The sequence below is a fragment of the Lepidochelys olivacea genome, assembly GCF_965140295.1.
Source record: "Lepidochelys olivacea isolate rLepOli2 genome assembly, chromosome: 3".
In the NCBI taxonomy this organism is placed as follows: domain Eukaryota; kingdom Metazoa; phylum Chordata; order Testudines; family Cheloniidae; genus Lepidochelys; species Lepidochelys olivacea.
In genome coordinates, this window is record NC_140413.1 from 126,667,231 (window position 1) to 126,685,007 (window position 17,777).

The 17,777-nt window shown below is 40.2% G+C and overlaps 1 protein-coding gene across 6 annotated transcripts in view; it reads right to left on the reverse strand.

Annotated features, from left to right (window-relative positions):
* LOC311519028 (uncharacterized protein) overlaps positions 1-17,777 on the reverse strand; it is a 101,262-nt gene that overhangs the window by 42,393 nt on the left and 41,092 nt on the right. For 5 of the 6 annotated variants that reach the window (XM_084625179.1, XM_084625182.1, XM_084625178.1 and 2 more), the window contains 3 exons: positions 11,515-11,601; positions 8,644-8,782; positions 4,453-4,553 (listed from right to left, as the gene is read on the reverse strand). In XM_084625179.1, coding sequence (XP_084481305.1) covers positions 4,453-4,553; positions 8,644-8,782; positions 11,515-11,601 — 327 coding nt within the window. The remainder of the gene's footprint in view (positions 1-4,452; positions 4,554-8,643; positions 8,783-11,514; positions 11,602-17,777) is intronic. The other variant, XM_084625183.1, reaches the window with a different exon arrangement.

Sequence of the window (17,777 nt, forward strand, 5' to 3'; positions counted from 1 at the left end):
ATAATACACAACGAGAGAGAGGAGACCTCTGAGGAGCTGGGTGGGACAATGTCCTCATCCTCCACTTTCCAGTCACCAAGGTAACGTGGAAGTCCTGAGGTTCTCTTGGACTCAACATTGCTCCTGGATACTCATATAGCAACAATGAAGAGAAATGCCTTCTTTCAAATTCTGCTACTCAGAAGTGTGTGCTCATTCCTCTCAGACAGAGACCCAGCCATTGATCCGGGCTTTTGTCACTTCCAGGTTCGATGCAGCACATCCTATCCTTGGCTAACTATTGAGGTTCACGTGGGAAACCTCCACTGGGGCAACACATAGGAGCCCACCTTTTAATAATAATTTTTAAAAAAGCACATCACACCGTGCTCCAATAACTTCCCCATTACATTTCAGATCCACTTCAAGGTCCTGCCCCTACAGTTGCCTTAGACCCTTACCTAAGACTCAGCTCATGATCTCCATCCCGGACACAGCTCTACTTTATGATGACAAAAGCTGAAAGATCCTATGGTGAACTTTTGCAAGCAAGGGGCAGTGCAACTCTTTACCGTTAGAGAGGATGACTAGCTCAAACCTGGCCAATTTTAGAGCACAATGTAAGAACCATCATTTTGTCTTCTCAGAAACAATGGTGGAAGAATGACTAGGCAACATCTTTCATTGGGGAAGATGCAAAATATTAACTAACAACGGTGGACACTTTATGGACACAACTACTGCAACTGTAAATTTTGTAACTCGCATCTAGATACCATGATGATGAGTTCATTAGAAATGCAAAGATAAGGAAAATAAGATATTCTGATAACTACAGGTATCAAAATCTGACCACACTTTGACAATATAACAACTCTGAATAGAGAGAATAAAAGCTATAATCAAATCCTTCAGCCACAGTTTTCACAGCAAAAAGATTTTTAAGGTAAAATGAATTTTAAAAACCCAACATGTTAACTAGAGTTAATTGAAAATTTTCATCTATTTTCATTTTCATTTGATGAACAAGTGTTTTTTTAACTATACCAAAGTTTTTGTGAGAACATTCATTTCCCCCCTTTTCCTTCTTGCCACTAGAAGCAGAAAAACGGGTGGGGAGAGGAAAGAGTGGAAAAAAGGGGTGTGTGTGTGGGGGGGTGGGGGATGAAGAGGAAAAAAGAAAAACCTTGACATTTTTGTTGCAAAGTGGCCTTAGCAGACCAGAGATCATAGCCACAAGTGCTTAAGTAAACTCTTCAGAGGGATTCCTTGTTTTTTTGTCTTTTGTTTATAGGATAACATGCTACTCCAGGGGTGCCGGATTTCTTGCTAGCAACTGGCCACCCTGTCATTCACTAGTCTGGTAATACCCATATCAAATTCACTGTCATTGGTGCTGGACCAAGGAATCTGTGTGGGACAAAAAAAATACTCTCTCAGTACTGACTGGGGTGTGTGTGTGTTGCTGCCTTTTAGTAGCTGGCCCAAGGACAGGATTTCGACACTCCTAGTTTTTGAAGTAGAAGGACGAGGCTCTAGCCTGAGCTCCCCAGATGTGTATGTATTTAGTAACTCTGTCTTCAGCACAGGGATTCATTACAACTGGTTTGATTCTAGAGGGTTCAAATTTTGTATCATATCAGGAGCTCATTGCAGGACTGGGGCCTAATGTATAAAGGAAAATGCATCTGATGACTACAGTCTAGCCCAGTGGTAGGCAACATGCGGCCCGTCAGGGTAATCCACTGGCAGGCCGTGAGACAGTTTGTTTACATTGACTGTCGGTAGGCACGGCCGCCCACAGCTCCCATTGGCCTTGGTTCTCTGTTCCCAGCCACTGGGAGCTGAGGGAGGCCATGCCTGCAGACAGTCAATGTAAACCACTGGGCTAGCCCCGATAGACATCTAGACTTACAGTAAAACAACTCTATTCAGTTTGGCATAATTGGTGAGCCCTACTCATGAGAGGTTCCAGACTGGAATAGCAGCAATGTGGCAGGTCAGGACTGAGGGGCCTCAGAGGAATGCTGCAGAAAAGCTTGCACAGCAGCTGTTTGTGGTCCAGAAGTTCGAGTACAGGAGTGAGTGCCAGGAACCCCCAAGTTCTAATCTCAGCTCTGACAGTAATTCCCTTTGACTCTGTTATTTAACTTTATCTGTAAAACTACGAATACACCTCTTTCCCCAGAATATTGTCAGGATTCATTCATGGCTGTAAAGTGGTGTGCAGATTAAAAGCACCATGTAAAACACATTGTGTTCTTATAACTAGAACTTTCAAACTAAATATAAAAATAAGGAGGAACAACCTTGACTTTGGTATTCTATAATTCCCCAACCAAAAACATGTAACTATTCTTGTCCTGGAAGTTGTTAGGTTTGGTTATAGTTTGGTAAAATTATCAGATACTTTAGGCAGAAAGATTCATATGCAACTGTGCCCCTAGTTCATACATGCAATTACAGTCAGATGCACAAATGAGGTAACTCCATTAACAAAAAGAAAAGGAGTACTTGTGGCACCTTAGAGACTAACCGATTTATTTGAGCATAAGCTTTCGTGAGCTACAGCTCACTTAACAAAGGATCAATTGTGCACAGTTGTGTGCAATCTAAGTAATGGCATGTGCACACATCCGAACATCTAAATTGTCTGAAGACCTGCTCCTAGACGGCAACATTTAATTTGGCATGAAAAGATGGAGACTGAGAACATATTTAGATTGTGTAATAATAGAGCGTAATTTTTTTCATCACAGTGTAAACAAGCTTAAGATGTCCAATATATGAAATGTCTTTTGGATATAACTGACTTCATTACATTAAAAAACAGACAGTTGTAACCAGTGAATTCATAATCATAAGACTGTTTTTGACTTCTCTCCAGAGCATGTAGTACCCTGGAAAAGAATGCAAACTGCAAATTAAGCCTTCAGTTACGTTCAGCAACCTGACAGACTGGCCCAAGAAATACTGCTATGTCTAGCAGATTGGAAGAGTGATGTGTTCATTGCACAGAGGTGTGAAGGATCCAGCCCACCCCAGCTCATCTCACAGAGCACAGCTGGTGAACTGTACACAAAGGGGGAAGCAAGTGGGAGGGGGAAGAAAGGGCCTGAGGTAAACTAGGAGACATCTTTGCCTTCCATCATCCCCTCCCACCCCTTCCTTCCAAGCAGTTTTCATTGCCACATCACCAGAAAAGGATTTTCAACCCATGGAGCATTCTGGGAAGTGTTGGATCAATTTGCGAAAAAATATATAAAGGGATCCAGGAGCACAAGTGAGCTTTCTCAGTGAGGTTGGGCGTCCATCACTCACCCTTGAACACAGTCATTGCAACACAAGACCATTGGAAAGCTTGCATTTGTGCTGAAGATATTAGTCATAATGATGATATTAAACAATTAGACACGTACATCATAAGCAAAATGCGGTGTCCTCTGGGGCTGCAGCCAACTGGCATACAGGACACACTGCGCAACAGCGGGTGGGAAGAGAAAATGTTGTACTGACACACTAGGGAAAATTCTGTTGACAGTCTCTTTTTTTTAAATCAGCTTCTCCCCTCAGAAAATGCTTCTTCCAACCACCTGCCCTCCTCCTCCATGTGTAGACCCTCAGACTTCCCCATCTGCTCCATTCTCCACAGAAGCTGTGCGTGAAAGGCAGAAGACAAAGGATAGAGTCAGGGAGGTGATCCTCCCAGCTGTAGGGGCACCTCATTCTTACACAGTGCTTTTTGTTGTTGTTGTTTAAAAGCAACTTTAGGAACTTTAATTAAGTATGGTTAATTAAATCTTACAACACCCTATAAGATACATTATCATTCCCATTTTACAGGCATGGTCAGTGAGACAGTAGTAACTTCACTCTCACACGGCCATGAAATGAAACAACAATCCCAAGCCAGTTTCCTGCTGACAGGGAAGGAAGAGTGAGATATATTCATTCCTATTCTTTGCTTTTGGGAGGTGCTCTGGGATGGACACTATGTCCTTCCAGTTTCTTATATTTGTGCCCACTGCCAGAGAGTGGGTCAGATTCTCAAATACAGTCTGGCCCCTTTGTGCTACTTGGTATCTTGGTGGGAGGGGGACCCTCAACGGATGTAAAGCCAGTGAACCCAATGTTTCAGCCAGCCTCATTCCCCCCCAACCCAGGCGCAGGATGCATACTGCAGAAAGAGTTAAGAAGGGGCAGAGGAGAAAGCTCCTAATGAAACATAGGCCATGTGGCCTAAGTAGAACAGCCCCCTAGAGCAGCTCCCACCTGGACCATTGCTGGCGCAGACTGGGCCACGGAATCTGGGAATCAGTTATGGCTGCCTCCCAGCAGCTCCCCCCACCACTCTCTTACACCAAATGGAGTTTGGACACAGGGGAGCATCAGTCCTAGACAGAGCAAGAACTATGTCATTAAAGTAGCATTATTTGAAAGCACAAGTTTCTTAAATATGAAAGTGTTACGTACCATTTTCAGCTGCCCACATCGGTTGCTCAGAAGGACATTGGCTGACTGTGCTACACTGGTTCTCACAACAGGATGCGAAGGAAAAGACTTAGCTGCAACCACTGTAAAGTAACATCAAAACCTCAGTAATAATGCTCTGGGTTGAGTTAAAACCCCATTGAAATAGCTAGGTGTAAACTCATGCTTCAATTAACATGACTAAGGAAAAGCCCTCACCTAAGACAAAAAGAGCACCAGAGAGCTTTTGCTGAGTATTGTTTTGGTTAGGGGTATAGAGATATTATATATATATATCTATATCTATCTGTGTGGAAAGCCAGAACAGACAAAAACAAAAACTGGGAATGACAGAGGGAGGGAGCGAGCAGCTGAAAGCATGCTGTCTGACTTTGGAAAAAAACATAGGGAAAGGTTTTGGGGTTAGGTGTGCAGGCTGAAATGAGTGGGTTCTTGGTGCTATGAGTAAAGGAAACTATTTCCTGCTATTTAAGTCGTTCAGAGAGACACTGAACTTTGTACATTCTTTGTAGATAAACAAAACTGCATCAAAGAAATACACAAATATCACCAATTTCTCCCCTTAACTGGAACAGCCTGCTAGTCCTAGAATTTTTAACTAGCCACTCTGGTCAACAGGGATAACAGTAATAAGAATTTCTCTCTGTGTTATAAATAATGTTGCCACTCTCAACTAGAATGTGATTTTTTATTGTATCGACTCAATATAATCCTCCTATTTGCTCGAGTCTTTAGGATTCACTCTTTCCACTGTGACTTCAAGAGCTTGCAACTCCAATTCTAGCCTTAAAGCATGTTTATGGCAAACATAATTTCCCCAATCTTACCAGAGTAAAGGGCCAAATCACCCCCTTCTGTGGAAATACTCACCAAAGGGAACAAAACCCTCATAAAATAGCAAAAATGCTATTTTGACACATTGAAAACCAAGCTGGGTGAACTCAGTGAAAGATGAGTGGGAGAAAAGAGAAACCAGCAGCCACGTGGAAAAGGCAAGGCCCGGGGTTTGACCTTGGAAGCATGCACCACCCAAAATTCCACGGGGAATCCTGCCTCCAATTTCATGCAGCACATGGCCTGCTGCATGTTCTCCTGGGGACACCTTAAAAATGGCAGCATGGTTAGTTCAGTGGCTGTATTATCTGATCTCCTGGTCTGTGGCTGCATAGTATTACCCATCCCTCCCACTAGAGGGTCCTAACAATGCTGCAAGATCAGTTCTACTGGGTTGTCCATTTACAAGTGAGGGTTTCACAGGGGAGCAGCCACGTAGAACATGGTCTCACAAAGGTAAGCGAAAACTAATGCATCTTCCCTGTCTATGGATTAATACCATGCAAACCCATGACATTTTACACATTTTCCAGAACCATAAATGAATCCCTAGCTCTTGATACAATGGTCACGTACCAAAATCAGAGTCCAAGTTCACAAAAAGATTAATGAACTTCAGCCAACACACAGGGGTGATAGCTCAGTGGTTTGAGCATTGTCCTGCTAAACCCAGAGTTGTGAGTTCAATCCTTGAGGGGATTCAGATCCATTTAGGGATCTGGGGCAAAAATTGGGGATTGGTCCTCCTTCGAGCAGGGGGTTGGACTAGATGACCTCCTGAGGTCCCTTCCAACCCTGATATTCTCTGATTCTCTATGGCAAGCTTGCCTTGCATTTTGAGTTTGTAATTAAACCTGACCTCAAGTACATTTCACCTATGCTTGGTCTTCATTTATGAATATTTCTACTCGCCTCTAGCTAATGTCATTCTAACACATTGGGATGTGGCATTTATTCTCTTCAAATTGAAAAATATTCCATTTATTTTAAAGAAAAATGTGCTATAGTCTTAGTCTCTAACACTCAAACAAACTGCAACAGTGAGGCAAGTGACCCAGGGAAACCCTGCTCCAATTGAAATAGCCACATATTAGTGACAGATTAAAACTTTTGTTAGAAAATATATAAGATTATAAAACACAAACACAACCATGTCTGTTCATGTGTGTGTAAAAATGGTATTATAACCATGAATAGCAAAAGAAAAAAATGTATGAACGGACAATTGCCCATGGTAAAAAAATACAGTCGGGGTCTCATGGTCAAGTAAATAACTTTTCAATATTCACTTTTTCTTTTCACTCTCCTTGGGCAATAGAATTAAACCTCAGATTCAATTTTAATTCTAATCAATTTCTCTTTCTTTCAGTTTAAAGAGGTTTTAATATGTAAAATAAAAACCAAACGTATGTCTGAGTATTGTAGATGTACGCACACAAACATAAAACATATCGGTATATGTAAAATGTTATATAATAAAGATGCTTTCTTGTTCTCACAAACAACACAAATCTGTTGCATCCTGGTTCATGGCAACTGCAGAAGAATATTTAAATAAAACTTTATAAATGAAATTTAAGACATATTCAAGAGAGTATTTTTATTTATTGGTCTCATTTTCAATGTCCGTTGCACATCTGCACCCCAAGTTTGCATGCACAATCATAAAGATTGATAGTCATTTGCCTAGGTTATGTTCATATTTGTGTGGGCTCAATTGCTATAGATTTTATATACATAAGCAGAATACAAAAATGTACCTGAACATACAAAACTTAAAAATCTAAACTGAGTAACATTAGTGCATTCCCTCAATTGTGTTTAGATGCTAAAAAATTAAGGTGGAAGAAACAGTTGGTTCTCAAGCATAAATTACCCTGTTGGGGGTTCACTGCTGTAGTTTTGTTTTCTGTAAAAATGGGATTAAATAAAGGGAAAACCTATTTATATTGTGCTTGATTCAATGCCCACAGCAGTCTATAGGAGTCTTTCCACTAACTTCAGTGGGGCTTTGGATCAGACATATGATTGTGCTCATGAGTCAGATTCTCAAAGGTTCAGTAAGAAAATGGTTGTGACAGGGATAAAAGTGATTCAAGTATAGAGTTTTCATACTCTTTGGTATCACACTTTTAGACTAGACAGAGATAGTTATTTATTACATTTACTATTTGTTATTTTTATTATAGTAGCACTCAGAGGTCCCAATAAATCAGATCCCTATTGTGCCACAAAGTAAGATTCATTCCAGATCCTCTGCTGGTATAGACTGATGAAGCTCCCTTGAAATCAGTGCATCTACACTGATTTACATCAGCTGATGATCTGTCTCTCTCTCTGACTCCAAATCCTACAAACACTTAGGTATGTGTGTAACTTTATTCATGGGAGCAGACTCATTTAGTTCAGTGGTATTACTGACATGAGTAAATTTATCCATGTGCATGTTTGCAGGATCGAGGCCTGAATTAAGACATGATGTGACAAATGGATGCAAAACAAATGGAGGGAGTGGAGGAGGACGGGCAAGGGTAACAATGAGAGAAACACATGGTTATATAGACTACCTATGAGCACAACTTGTTTGCAGTGTTGTTATAGCCGTGTTGGTCCCAGGATATTAGAGAGACAAGGTTGGTGAATGTCTTTTATTGGACCAACTTCTGTTAGTGAAAGAGATGAGCTTTTGAGCTACACTGCGCTCTTCTTCAGGTGTGGGAAAAGTCACAGCTAGCAGCAGGTTTCAATTTTTTTTAAAGAAAGGCTATAATTGTACGAATTATATTAATGATCACAATAATCTTATGTTGACTAATTATTTCCTCATTTTCCTCCCTCAAACACAAATGATTATGAATGCAATACAATATTAAAATTAGTGTTAATCCTAAAACCATCTTTTTCAAAATATGTTTTAGGCTGTTTAGGGATTACATTTACAAAATAACATTAAGACTTCCATCTGCACACACTAGCGTTAGTGTTTCTTGTTCCTTACAATTACTAAAAACATGTTTCTTTATGAATTTTTTTTATTTTATTTTAAATTTAAATTTCTTTTTCCTTTTCTTCTTTCTAAATCCAAGATTTTTGTTATGTTACAAACATGAGAAAAGTGATATATAGTATTGATTTGAAGGGGTGAAATTTTACAACTTAGCCAGATTCTTCGCTGGAATATATCAGCATTGTTCCATTGACTTCAATGGAGCTCTACTGGCTTACACCAATTGTGAATCGGGTCTCTTGTTTTGATGTCTTGTTAAAATCAGATTAAAAAAATAAAAAAGTAAGCTCTTAAAAGTATTCAGAAGAGACAAAGTGTGTAAGAAACCCAACTTTTTGATTTTATAGCCTGAAGTTTTTCTTTGAGCCGTGAACCGTGAGTGCCCTCTAGGATCAGTGTCCAAAAGTCTTCATAATCTTGCTGGTTCTTTAAGATTCCATGTCTAGTTAACTCATTCTGCAATCCTATAATCTTTAAAAAAGAGGAAAAAAGTGAATACAGAATTTACTATTCTGAATTCTTATGTGCAACAAAGCCAAATATAAAATTATCAAATAATGGGCCAACTCCTGTACTGGTTGATGCAGTGCATATGAGCAGAGAAGCCTTCTGATGTGCCCTTTACATTGGAGAAGCTGCTAGTGTGGACAGAATTCCTCAGTGATCCACTGGGATATAAAACTACAGTGGGACAGATCTTACTGCTCCACTAAGAAAGGCCAAAGCCCGCTTCCTCCCCCTGCATCATAGCGTATGTGCTAGCTCAGTGGTTTTCAACCTGTGGGGTCCGCAGACTATGTGTAAGATTTCTAAAGGGGTCCGACCTCCATTTGAAAGTTTTTAGAGGTTCACAACTGAAAAATGGTTGAAAACCTCTGTGCTAGCTAATGGTGATGAGGTCTAGACACAGTCCATTTTATTTTTTCAGATTATGTCCCCTTGGAGTTGTGCTGAATGGGCTGTTGCATTAGGTAAGAGTACATTCCATCAGAGAAGCGTACACTGTACAGGTATCCTGCCTAGCTGCTTGTACAGGGGAAGTGGTTCTTTGTATCTTCTATCCCCACCCATACCCCATCACTGTAGAACAAGGGGTTAAACCCTGGAACTTTAAATCTAAATCCTGTTCCTTTAATACTGGAGAAACTTCCTGGAAATCACACCAATTTAAAGATTCAGTGTCCAATAAAGATTCTCTCCAAATGGCACAGTTAGCATGTGATGATGCCATGAAGATCCTTCAACTGTAAAGTGTAGGCACATTTGTATTTTATGTCATTATAATCAGTATGCAAGTGGCAAATGTATGAAATGGAGTTGAAATAGACTTAAGTGGAGATCCTGGAATTTAATTTATTTTCTCTCTCTGGGATTTATAAAACAAAACACCTCAGGAGCCCACCAGCTATGCCATTGTTCACACCCTAATTCAGCTCTTCTCAAACCAGTTCAAACAATCACTTTCTGTTTAAAAATAAAAGGAGTACTTGTGGCACCTTAGAGACTAACCAATTTATTTGAGCATGAGCTTTCGTGAGCTACAGCTCACTTCATCGGATGCATACCGTGGAAACTGCAGCAGACTTTATATACACACAGAGAATATGAAACAATACCTCCTCCCACCCCACTGTCCTGCTGGTAATATATATTTGTGTATATAAAGTCTGCTGCAGTTTCCACGGTATGCATCCGATGAAGTGAGCTGTAGCTCACGAAAGCTCATGCTCAAATAAATTGGTTAGTCTCTAAGGTGCCACAAGTACTCCTTTTCTTTTTGCGAATACAGACTAACACGGCTGTTACTCTGAAACCTGTTTAAAAATAGATGTCAGTATTAAGCACTGGGAGGTGTGGACGGATGACTTCAGTTGCTTCCCCCCACCCCCCACCCCCCACCCCCAAGCAGAGGGCATAAGACTAAAATTTGCATATATCTAAAATAAATGAATAAAATGACGAAAAATAAAATCATAGGACTTCAATTCCTTTTTCAATCATTCAATCTCAACAGAAAATACTCTTTGCATTTTCACATGTAGCTTCATGTTATTTTCCTCAGTCAGTCAGTCAGCAAAAGAGCTACACTAAACCAATTTGCCATCCATTCTGGCTGTCACATGGGAAAGCACTGGCCACAAATAAATCAAGGATCACAAGGACAAAATGCATAACATTACATGGAAATCTAACCCCCTTCCAATCAATTTGCTCCATATCACAGAACATTGACACCTTGACTGAAATAAACAAAACGTTAAGAAATCTAACATATCACCACTGCATAGATGGCTTCCAAACTTAATTTTATCACTAAGAAATTGATCCAATCCCCTGTGGCTATACACTGTTTCCCCATATAAAAATATATATACATATACTAAAGTGAAAAATCTGCATTTGAGAAAGAACTTCTAGATATGCAGATTAAGGGTTGGTTCCTAAAGAGAGGCATAGATAAGATGCATTTTCTCAAGGGTCTGTGAGTTGCTGTTTAGGGTCCATTTGTAATTCAAAAAAAAAAAAAATCATTGTAGGAAGAGCAGATGACCGGGAGAATGAGACTGGGATCTTTTCACTAGTTCTAATTCTACCCCAAGTCAATTGTGACTAAAATCAGTTACTCTTCATCAGCTGTTCTGTGGCCTCTTTTAAATTAGTAACAAGAAAAGGAGTACTTGTGGCACCTTAGAGACTAACCAACTTATTTGTTAGTAGTTTCAATCCTTTTCCTAGTGTGTAAGGGTCCATGTTACAGCTGGCACTATCCAGCACTCTTATGGGTGGTCTCAACGGGGAGGCCAAGGACTGAATGGGAATGGGGTTTGAAATATTTTGTCTTCTGCTGATCAAGTCTCCTTGGGTCAAGAGTGAAGGTATATTTGTGCGCAGTGTGGGAAAGCCCAAATTTCTGCAATCTGTACCTGCTCAGTTGATAATCAGAGGTTTTTAGTGTGCAAGGTTTTCAGCCTGGCACCTTTCAGAAGCATTAAACAGAGATTTATGGGTGATGGTGGAAATTGTAGGCAAATGGCATTCTTAGAAAAAAAAATAGAGAAAATATTATGCATTCATTTAATATATCTAAACAGAGGTTTAGATTAGAAACAATTGCTCCAAATCCTTAAAAAACCAATATTCATAACATTTGCTAAAACAATTCAGAAGCAATACTGAGAGCAAATCGAACTCTTGCAGCATACCAGGTAATTACTGGACTGTGGAATAGACTTGAGGTACTTAGCATCGTGAGACAATTTGCAGTAGGGCACTTGATGTCCAGGGATACACTTAAAAGAAAGATAAAGTTTTGGTCAGTATTTTTTTCCCAGTAGCTGGGAAACAAAGCACAAAACAAATGACAAGTAAACACTCAGCCACAGGAAGCCATTAACAACAGTGGGCACCAATTAGGACCCAGCAGGTATTCCTAACACCGCCTGGTGCTCTAGCTCCGCCTCAAATGCTTTGACATAACACTCACAAACTTAGGCTTAGGAAACAACAGGCTGTTTCATTTACTCAGCAATTTGTAGCCACATATTCCTGCTGATAGGCCCATAAACCTGTTTGTAGTCTTCTTCTGTTTCCCTTCAAGTTTGTGTCATTAGAAACTGCAATTACTGTCTGCCCAAAGGAGCATACTTTTGAGGACATAAAATAAAATGAAGATACTGTGATCCCCTCTTTCTTTCTCTTGTCTCCTATTTCCATCCTCTCTTCTGCTGAGAAATGTAAAATCCAATGGCTGATTTAAGGAAAATCTATTAATGAAGAATATTTTTGCTAGTTTCCTCTTCTCTCCACATGGACTTTGTTTTAAAAACAAAAAACAAAACAGAATTTTCAAAAAGCACAACTTTTTTTTAAAAAGGGGAAGTAAATGATTATTCTCAAAATTAAGCCATGGCCTTAATTACAAAGCATTTGCACAACAAAACAAAATACACCTTTTCCCCCTACAATCACAACCAAAAAAACAATCAGTAAAGTAGATGTAAATATATATATAAAATGTTTGCATTAATTATAAAGATATTTTGCATTTCTATAGCATCTTCCATCCAAGAAACTCCAAAGAACCATCCAATCCCTTGAAAAACATTTATGAATTAAGCCTCACACAATGCCCCTGTGATAGAGGTAAATAAGATTACCGAAAATATAAGATGTAATCAATTTTTACTCTTGGGTCACAAGTCTTCAAAATAAGACCTCATCTTCACTGCTTTTAAAAAAAATGTATTTTTTTTTTTACCTTGGAACAGCTAATGTGTGTGAATTATCCTGAGGCAAAAACACTGTGAAGACCAGGAACTTTAGTTTTACCATAAGGTAATCTCATGAATGGTAACCCCTGGAGGGGGTATAGCACTGTGTACTTTGCCTCATTTGCCTGATGGTAAAACTCAAGTGCCTGGTCTTCAGTGTGTTTTCACCTCAGGATAGCTTGTGCATGCTAGTTACCCCAAGGTTAAAAACAAAACAAAAAACACCCCTTTCACACACACACCCCAGACTATTTTTTTTTAAGCAGGAAAGACAAGGCTTAAGAGAGACTGGGAACTGCCAAAGCTATTGTGTCTGATTCTGTCCTAAATTGTGCCAAGAATCAAGAGGGATTCTCTGGGAATTACACTATTGCAAAACCAGTGAGAGATCAGAATCCGGCTGAGTTTTGAGGACTCTTCCTAGCATGCATCATGGTATATTCTGACCCCGTGAAGTAGGTGAAACAACCTACTGATGCCACTTTGTTGTCCTTTTTTTTTTTTCACCACTCGCTGACAGTAAGTTAATAAACACATCATCATCAATTAAAGTCACATAATTTCTTGATGCTTTCTTCATAACTTAGTTAATTCATCTAGACTTCATTAACAGGCCAAAAAAAAAAAAATAAAGAGGAACATAAGTGGAATAAAGAGGTGACTATAGTCTGAAATAATTTTGAACTCCCCAAGTCATTCAGATCCTATGATGCCTTAGGATAGGATTCTGTCTTTGTCTTTAGTTTCCTGCATTTTTTTCCTCTCTTTTTCAGGAAATCGAATCTGCAATAATCAACAGATTAGCAAGTCAGCTTCCAATAAACCAAGTTCCTTGTGGCATTTCTAGCCAGCTACTCACTTCAGGGAGCCCATTGCCAGTTTTTATGAAAGTTTGCAACTCTAGCCTCTCAGAGCTCTATAGGTACAGTCCCCCTACCTGATGGCTGCAGGAGGCTTGGAACCAAAAAGCCCCAGTAAAATGTGACTAGCAGCAACAGTGGGGACAAGTCTGCAACAGAGCTTCAAGGTTTCATGTAAAATGGATTTGGAAAGAACATCTAGATGCCTTGGGTCTTACAGTGCAACCAGCGTAAATGGATACATAGTATACAGATGCTCTTCAAGCTTCCCACCACTTGGCCACCCGAGAAGGATAAATCACTCAATACCTCAGAATCCCAGTTCGTGCTGATGGCTCACTGTGTCCGATGACTACTTGATGGAATGTAGCCGGCAGGCTTCCAAGCACTGATGTAATGTAAGAGGGCCCATGCATCGTTGAGGTGCTACTTCTCTGCATGCTGGGCATTAGTGAGGTGTTGACACCACTGCACTGCAGGTCAGCACCTTAGGAAGGCCTTGCTGTCACAGGTGCAAAGAGAGACAACAGAAGGAACATGGGCACTAAATTGTCAGAGCCTCAGTGGTGTACCAAGAAGGCCTCGCTCCTTTGCCTCCCTGTGCACCTAAGCACAGAGCCGGGAGAGTCTTTGCAGCTGCCAAGGCTCCTAGTGAATAAAAGAGTTCCTTCCAGCACATCAGGGAGCTGCACTGAGGAGCCTTTGTGGTGCCCAGACTGACACATGGAAGCAGAGGAATTTAGTAGCTGGAATTTGAGTTACTGACCCCCTCCAGGCATTGAACTGGTACTGTCACTTGGAAACACAGGCAGATGCTTTGCAGGTGGGGAAATTGAGGACGGAGAAATTGAAGTAATTTGTCCACAGTCAGAGAGAACTTCTATAGCAGGGCAAGAAATAGAACCCAGAGCTCTTGATACCTGGCTCTGTACCTAACCACAAGCACAATCATCCTCCCTTACTTTATATCCACCGTGGGCAAAGCTATAGTATAGGGTGACCAGATAGCAAATATGTATATGCAAATATGTAAGACATATGCAAATATGCAAATATGTAAGACAAAGCTCCGAATATCGGGACTGTCCCTATAAAAATTGGGACATCTGGTCACCCTACTATAGTATGACTTTATGCAAGCGTGTTTTCCTTCTTAGGACTACTTACTCCTCTTCCAGTTGTCTTAAATAAGCCCTGTGTAAGACCCTCTGATGTCCGTTTTACAAACTGCAGTGAAATCTAGCAGCAAGAAAAAAAGCCTCATTGCATGCATGCTTCCTTGTTGTGCACAAATATTTCAGCTCTGTCTTGATATTCTCAAAAAGGATTTTTGGGTTGCACCATATAACCGACAGCTGGGGATGCAGTCTTACTTCACCGCACAGGGATTTATGTACACAACTCCTGTTAACACAGTGTCTGCGCATGCATATGTGCACACACAGAACTCATAGAACTGTGGGACTGGAAGGGACCTCTAGACATCATCTAGTATAGCCCCATGCACTGAAGCAGGATTAAATACACTATCATTATTATAGCTGTTTGGTGCAGGATACATCAAACCTCTAAGGTGCCCGCAGCGTTCCAGGTGTACCGCGAATTGGAGGGAAGAACTGTTGTAGTCACTTCAGCAACTAGATCTTGTAGGCACTACAGTAACCACTCGCACACCTGGTTCAGTGAAATGATATTTTATCAGGGCTGGGAGGAAAGAGAAAGACTGCAGATACCCTCGGTACAGAGTCTTAAACAATTCAAGTTCAAGTGAGCCATAGGGGTTCTTGTTTGGGTCCCTGGGGCAGCCCAGTCAAGAATCAGGGCTCTTCAGGTCTAGTGCCAGGTGTGCCCTCTCTTATCCAGTCACTATCCCACCAAATAGGACCTTGCAGGTTTCCAGGCCAGGCTTCAAGTATCTCATTGGGACCCCAGTGCACCATCATTCACAACACTACCTAGACCTTCACTGATGGGGATTCCTTAGGTAACATATCCCAGCACCCAACTATCCCTATAGTTAGAAAGTATTTCCGAATATTTAATCTAAACCTCCTTTGCTTCAAATTAAGACAATTACTTCTTGTCCTGCAGGTTAGATCTTTTATGCAGTGAAAGACACTTCTGAAAATCCCAGCCTATATACTGTTATATAAAGTAGAAGACTATAAGGAATTAAATGCACACACAATACAAATGCACAGAGATACACACACATACTTATGAGATATTTTCTTTATATTCATGAAGGAATTCAAAATTTAAATTCCTCACCGAAGAGAGATGTACAGTCTCAACTATACCATCCGTTATACCTTTGTTTGACTCCTCTTAACTGCTATAATTTTTTCTTCTAACCCCTCTTTTGTTTGCTACCTCATTTCATCTGACATTATACTATCAATTTACTATATTACACGGATGGTTTTTCTCTTTAGTTCTCCTTATTTTCAGTGCTGCAAGCTTTTTGGTTAGATTTAGTTTACAACAATATATTTATTATACAATATGTCCCTAGCGAAAAAATAAATTAACAATTGCCTCATTGTTTGGAATAACGAATTCAACAATACTTCACCTTTGTTATTAAAGCAGCAAGAGTTATTTCTCCCTCCCCATGTCTATGAAGCAAATGTAAGAAAATCCTCCCACAAAAACATAATCCAGAACAAACAAAAAACCACCCAAACCATTGGGAAACTAAAAATCTTCTACCTCTTTAAATGCAGAAACTGTTTTATGCCACTATTACTTACATTAGTGTGTGATGTTTAAAATTAATACTCATTTTGGGTCCAATCCTGCCATTCTTACTCAGACAAAACTCCCACTGCAGTCAGCAGGAGGGTTAAGGATTCCAGGGCTGTGCCATTGATACACACAATCTATATAATAATATTGAACATTCAGAACTTCAATAAAAAGCAAGCAGAGCGCTCAATCCTTCATAAACCAAACGTATGACATCACCTGTTGAATACGTGACTATGACCCAAAATGAAGTACACACACCCAAAACCAGATTGAGAAAGGGACGATAATGAGGGTTTGTTTTTTTTTCTTCTATAGACTTCCATTATCTTTTGATTCAGGACTTTCACTTCTGATGTTAATTATTTGCAAGCAGGAAAAAATACAGAGGTGACACCAGATTAGCATCAGATGAAATTAGATGTGGATCTGAAATCAGATGTGTCTTGTAAATATTTACCTTTGAGAGGAATGGAAGAAAGAAAGATGTAAACTTGAGACCCAGCCTTCAATCATGTTTCTGTGCCTAGGTGAGGCAGTTTATGTTATACAGACGCTCCCCGGGTTACGCAAGACCCGACTTAAGCAAATCTGCACTTACAGAAAAAGTTCCGTAAAGCTAGAAATAGGAGGTTTGGGTTTTGGGGGGTTTTTTTTGGCATAACGGTTGGGTACATGTTTCCAACTTACACAGAATTGAGTTATGCAAGGCGTTCTAGAACGGAACGATTGTGTAAGTCGGGGAGAGTCTGTACCTACAATCACAGTGTTTTCATCCAAGGCAGAGTGGCTTAAATTATTAAAGGTATAAAGCCTCATTATCACACAGTACCCTACATATATGTGTCATTGGCACTTTAACCACATTTGTAGCCCCTGTCATGCCAATAGTTATTGAAATTCAAATTGTTAAGGACAGGAGCAAAAAGTCATAATTTACTCATCAATTCATCACAGCCTAACCCAGCCTTATCTTAGCTTTATGCTCCCCTCCAGTAATGTGAGCAGAGAGAAAGACTGGGCAGACCAGACTGTAAAAGAGAGAAAGCGAGCGTGAGCACATGTGCAACAGTTCTGCAGCATGATTCCTAATGAACCTCGCTCATAGAAACTCACAGGATTGGGGATCTGAAGGCAAAGAGTGGCATACAAAGAGTAGAACCAAGCAGCAGCTGCATTCTGTGCATGGTCACCTCCAGATCCCATGTATAACTTATGTAAAGTCACAAAAAGCCTTAAGGTCTTGGTTCACAAAAGCATTGAACCCATCAGTACAAAAGCACATGTTTAAATGATTTGCTGAATCAGGGCTTATCTTTGAAAGGTTCTCACTCTCTCGCTTGTACAGTACCAGCAGCACCAGGAGGTAGCCAATGGCCAAAACTGCTCCCTAAAAGCTATCTTGCGGGGGAGGGGCCACTTTGCAGATCATCTCTGCCCCCTCCTACAGGTTTCTCCACAAGACGTGGCCCAAAGTTTGTGTATTAATTAATTTGTTTAAAATAAAAAGATACAGAGATTGCAGATGGACATTTTGAGCTGATCCTATGTTAATGCATTATATAAACTAATCACTGGATTGAAGGT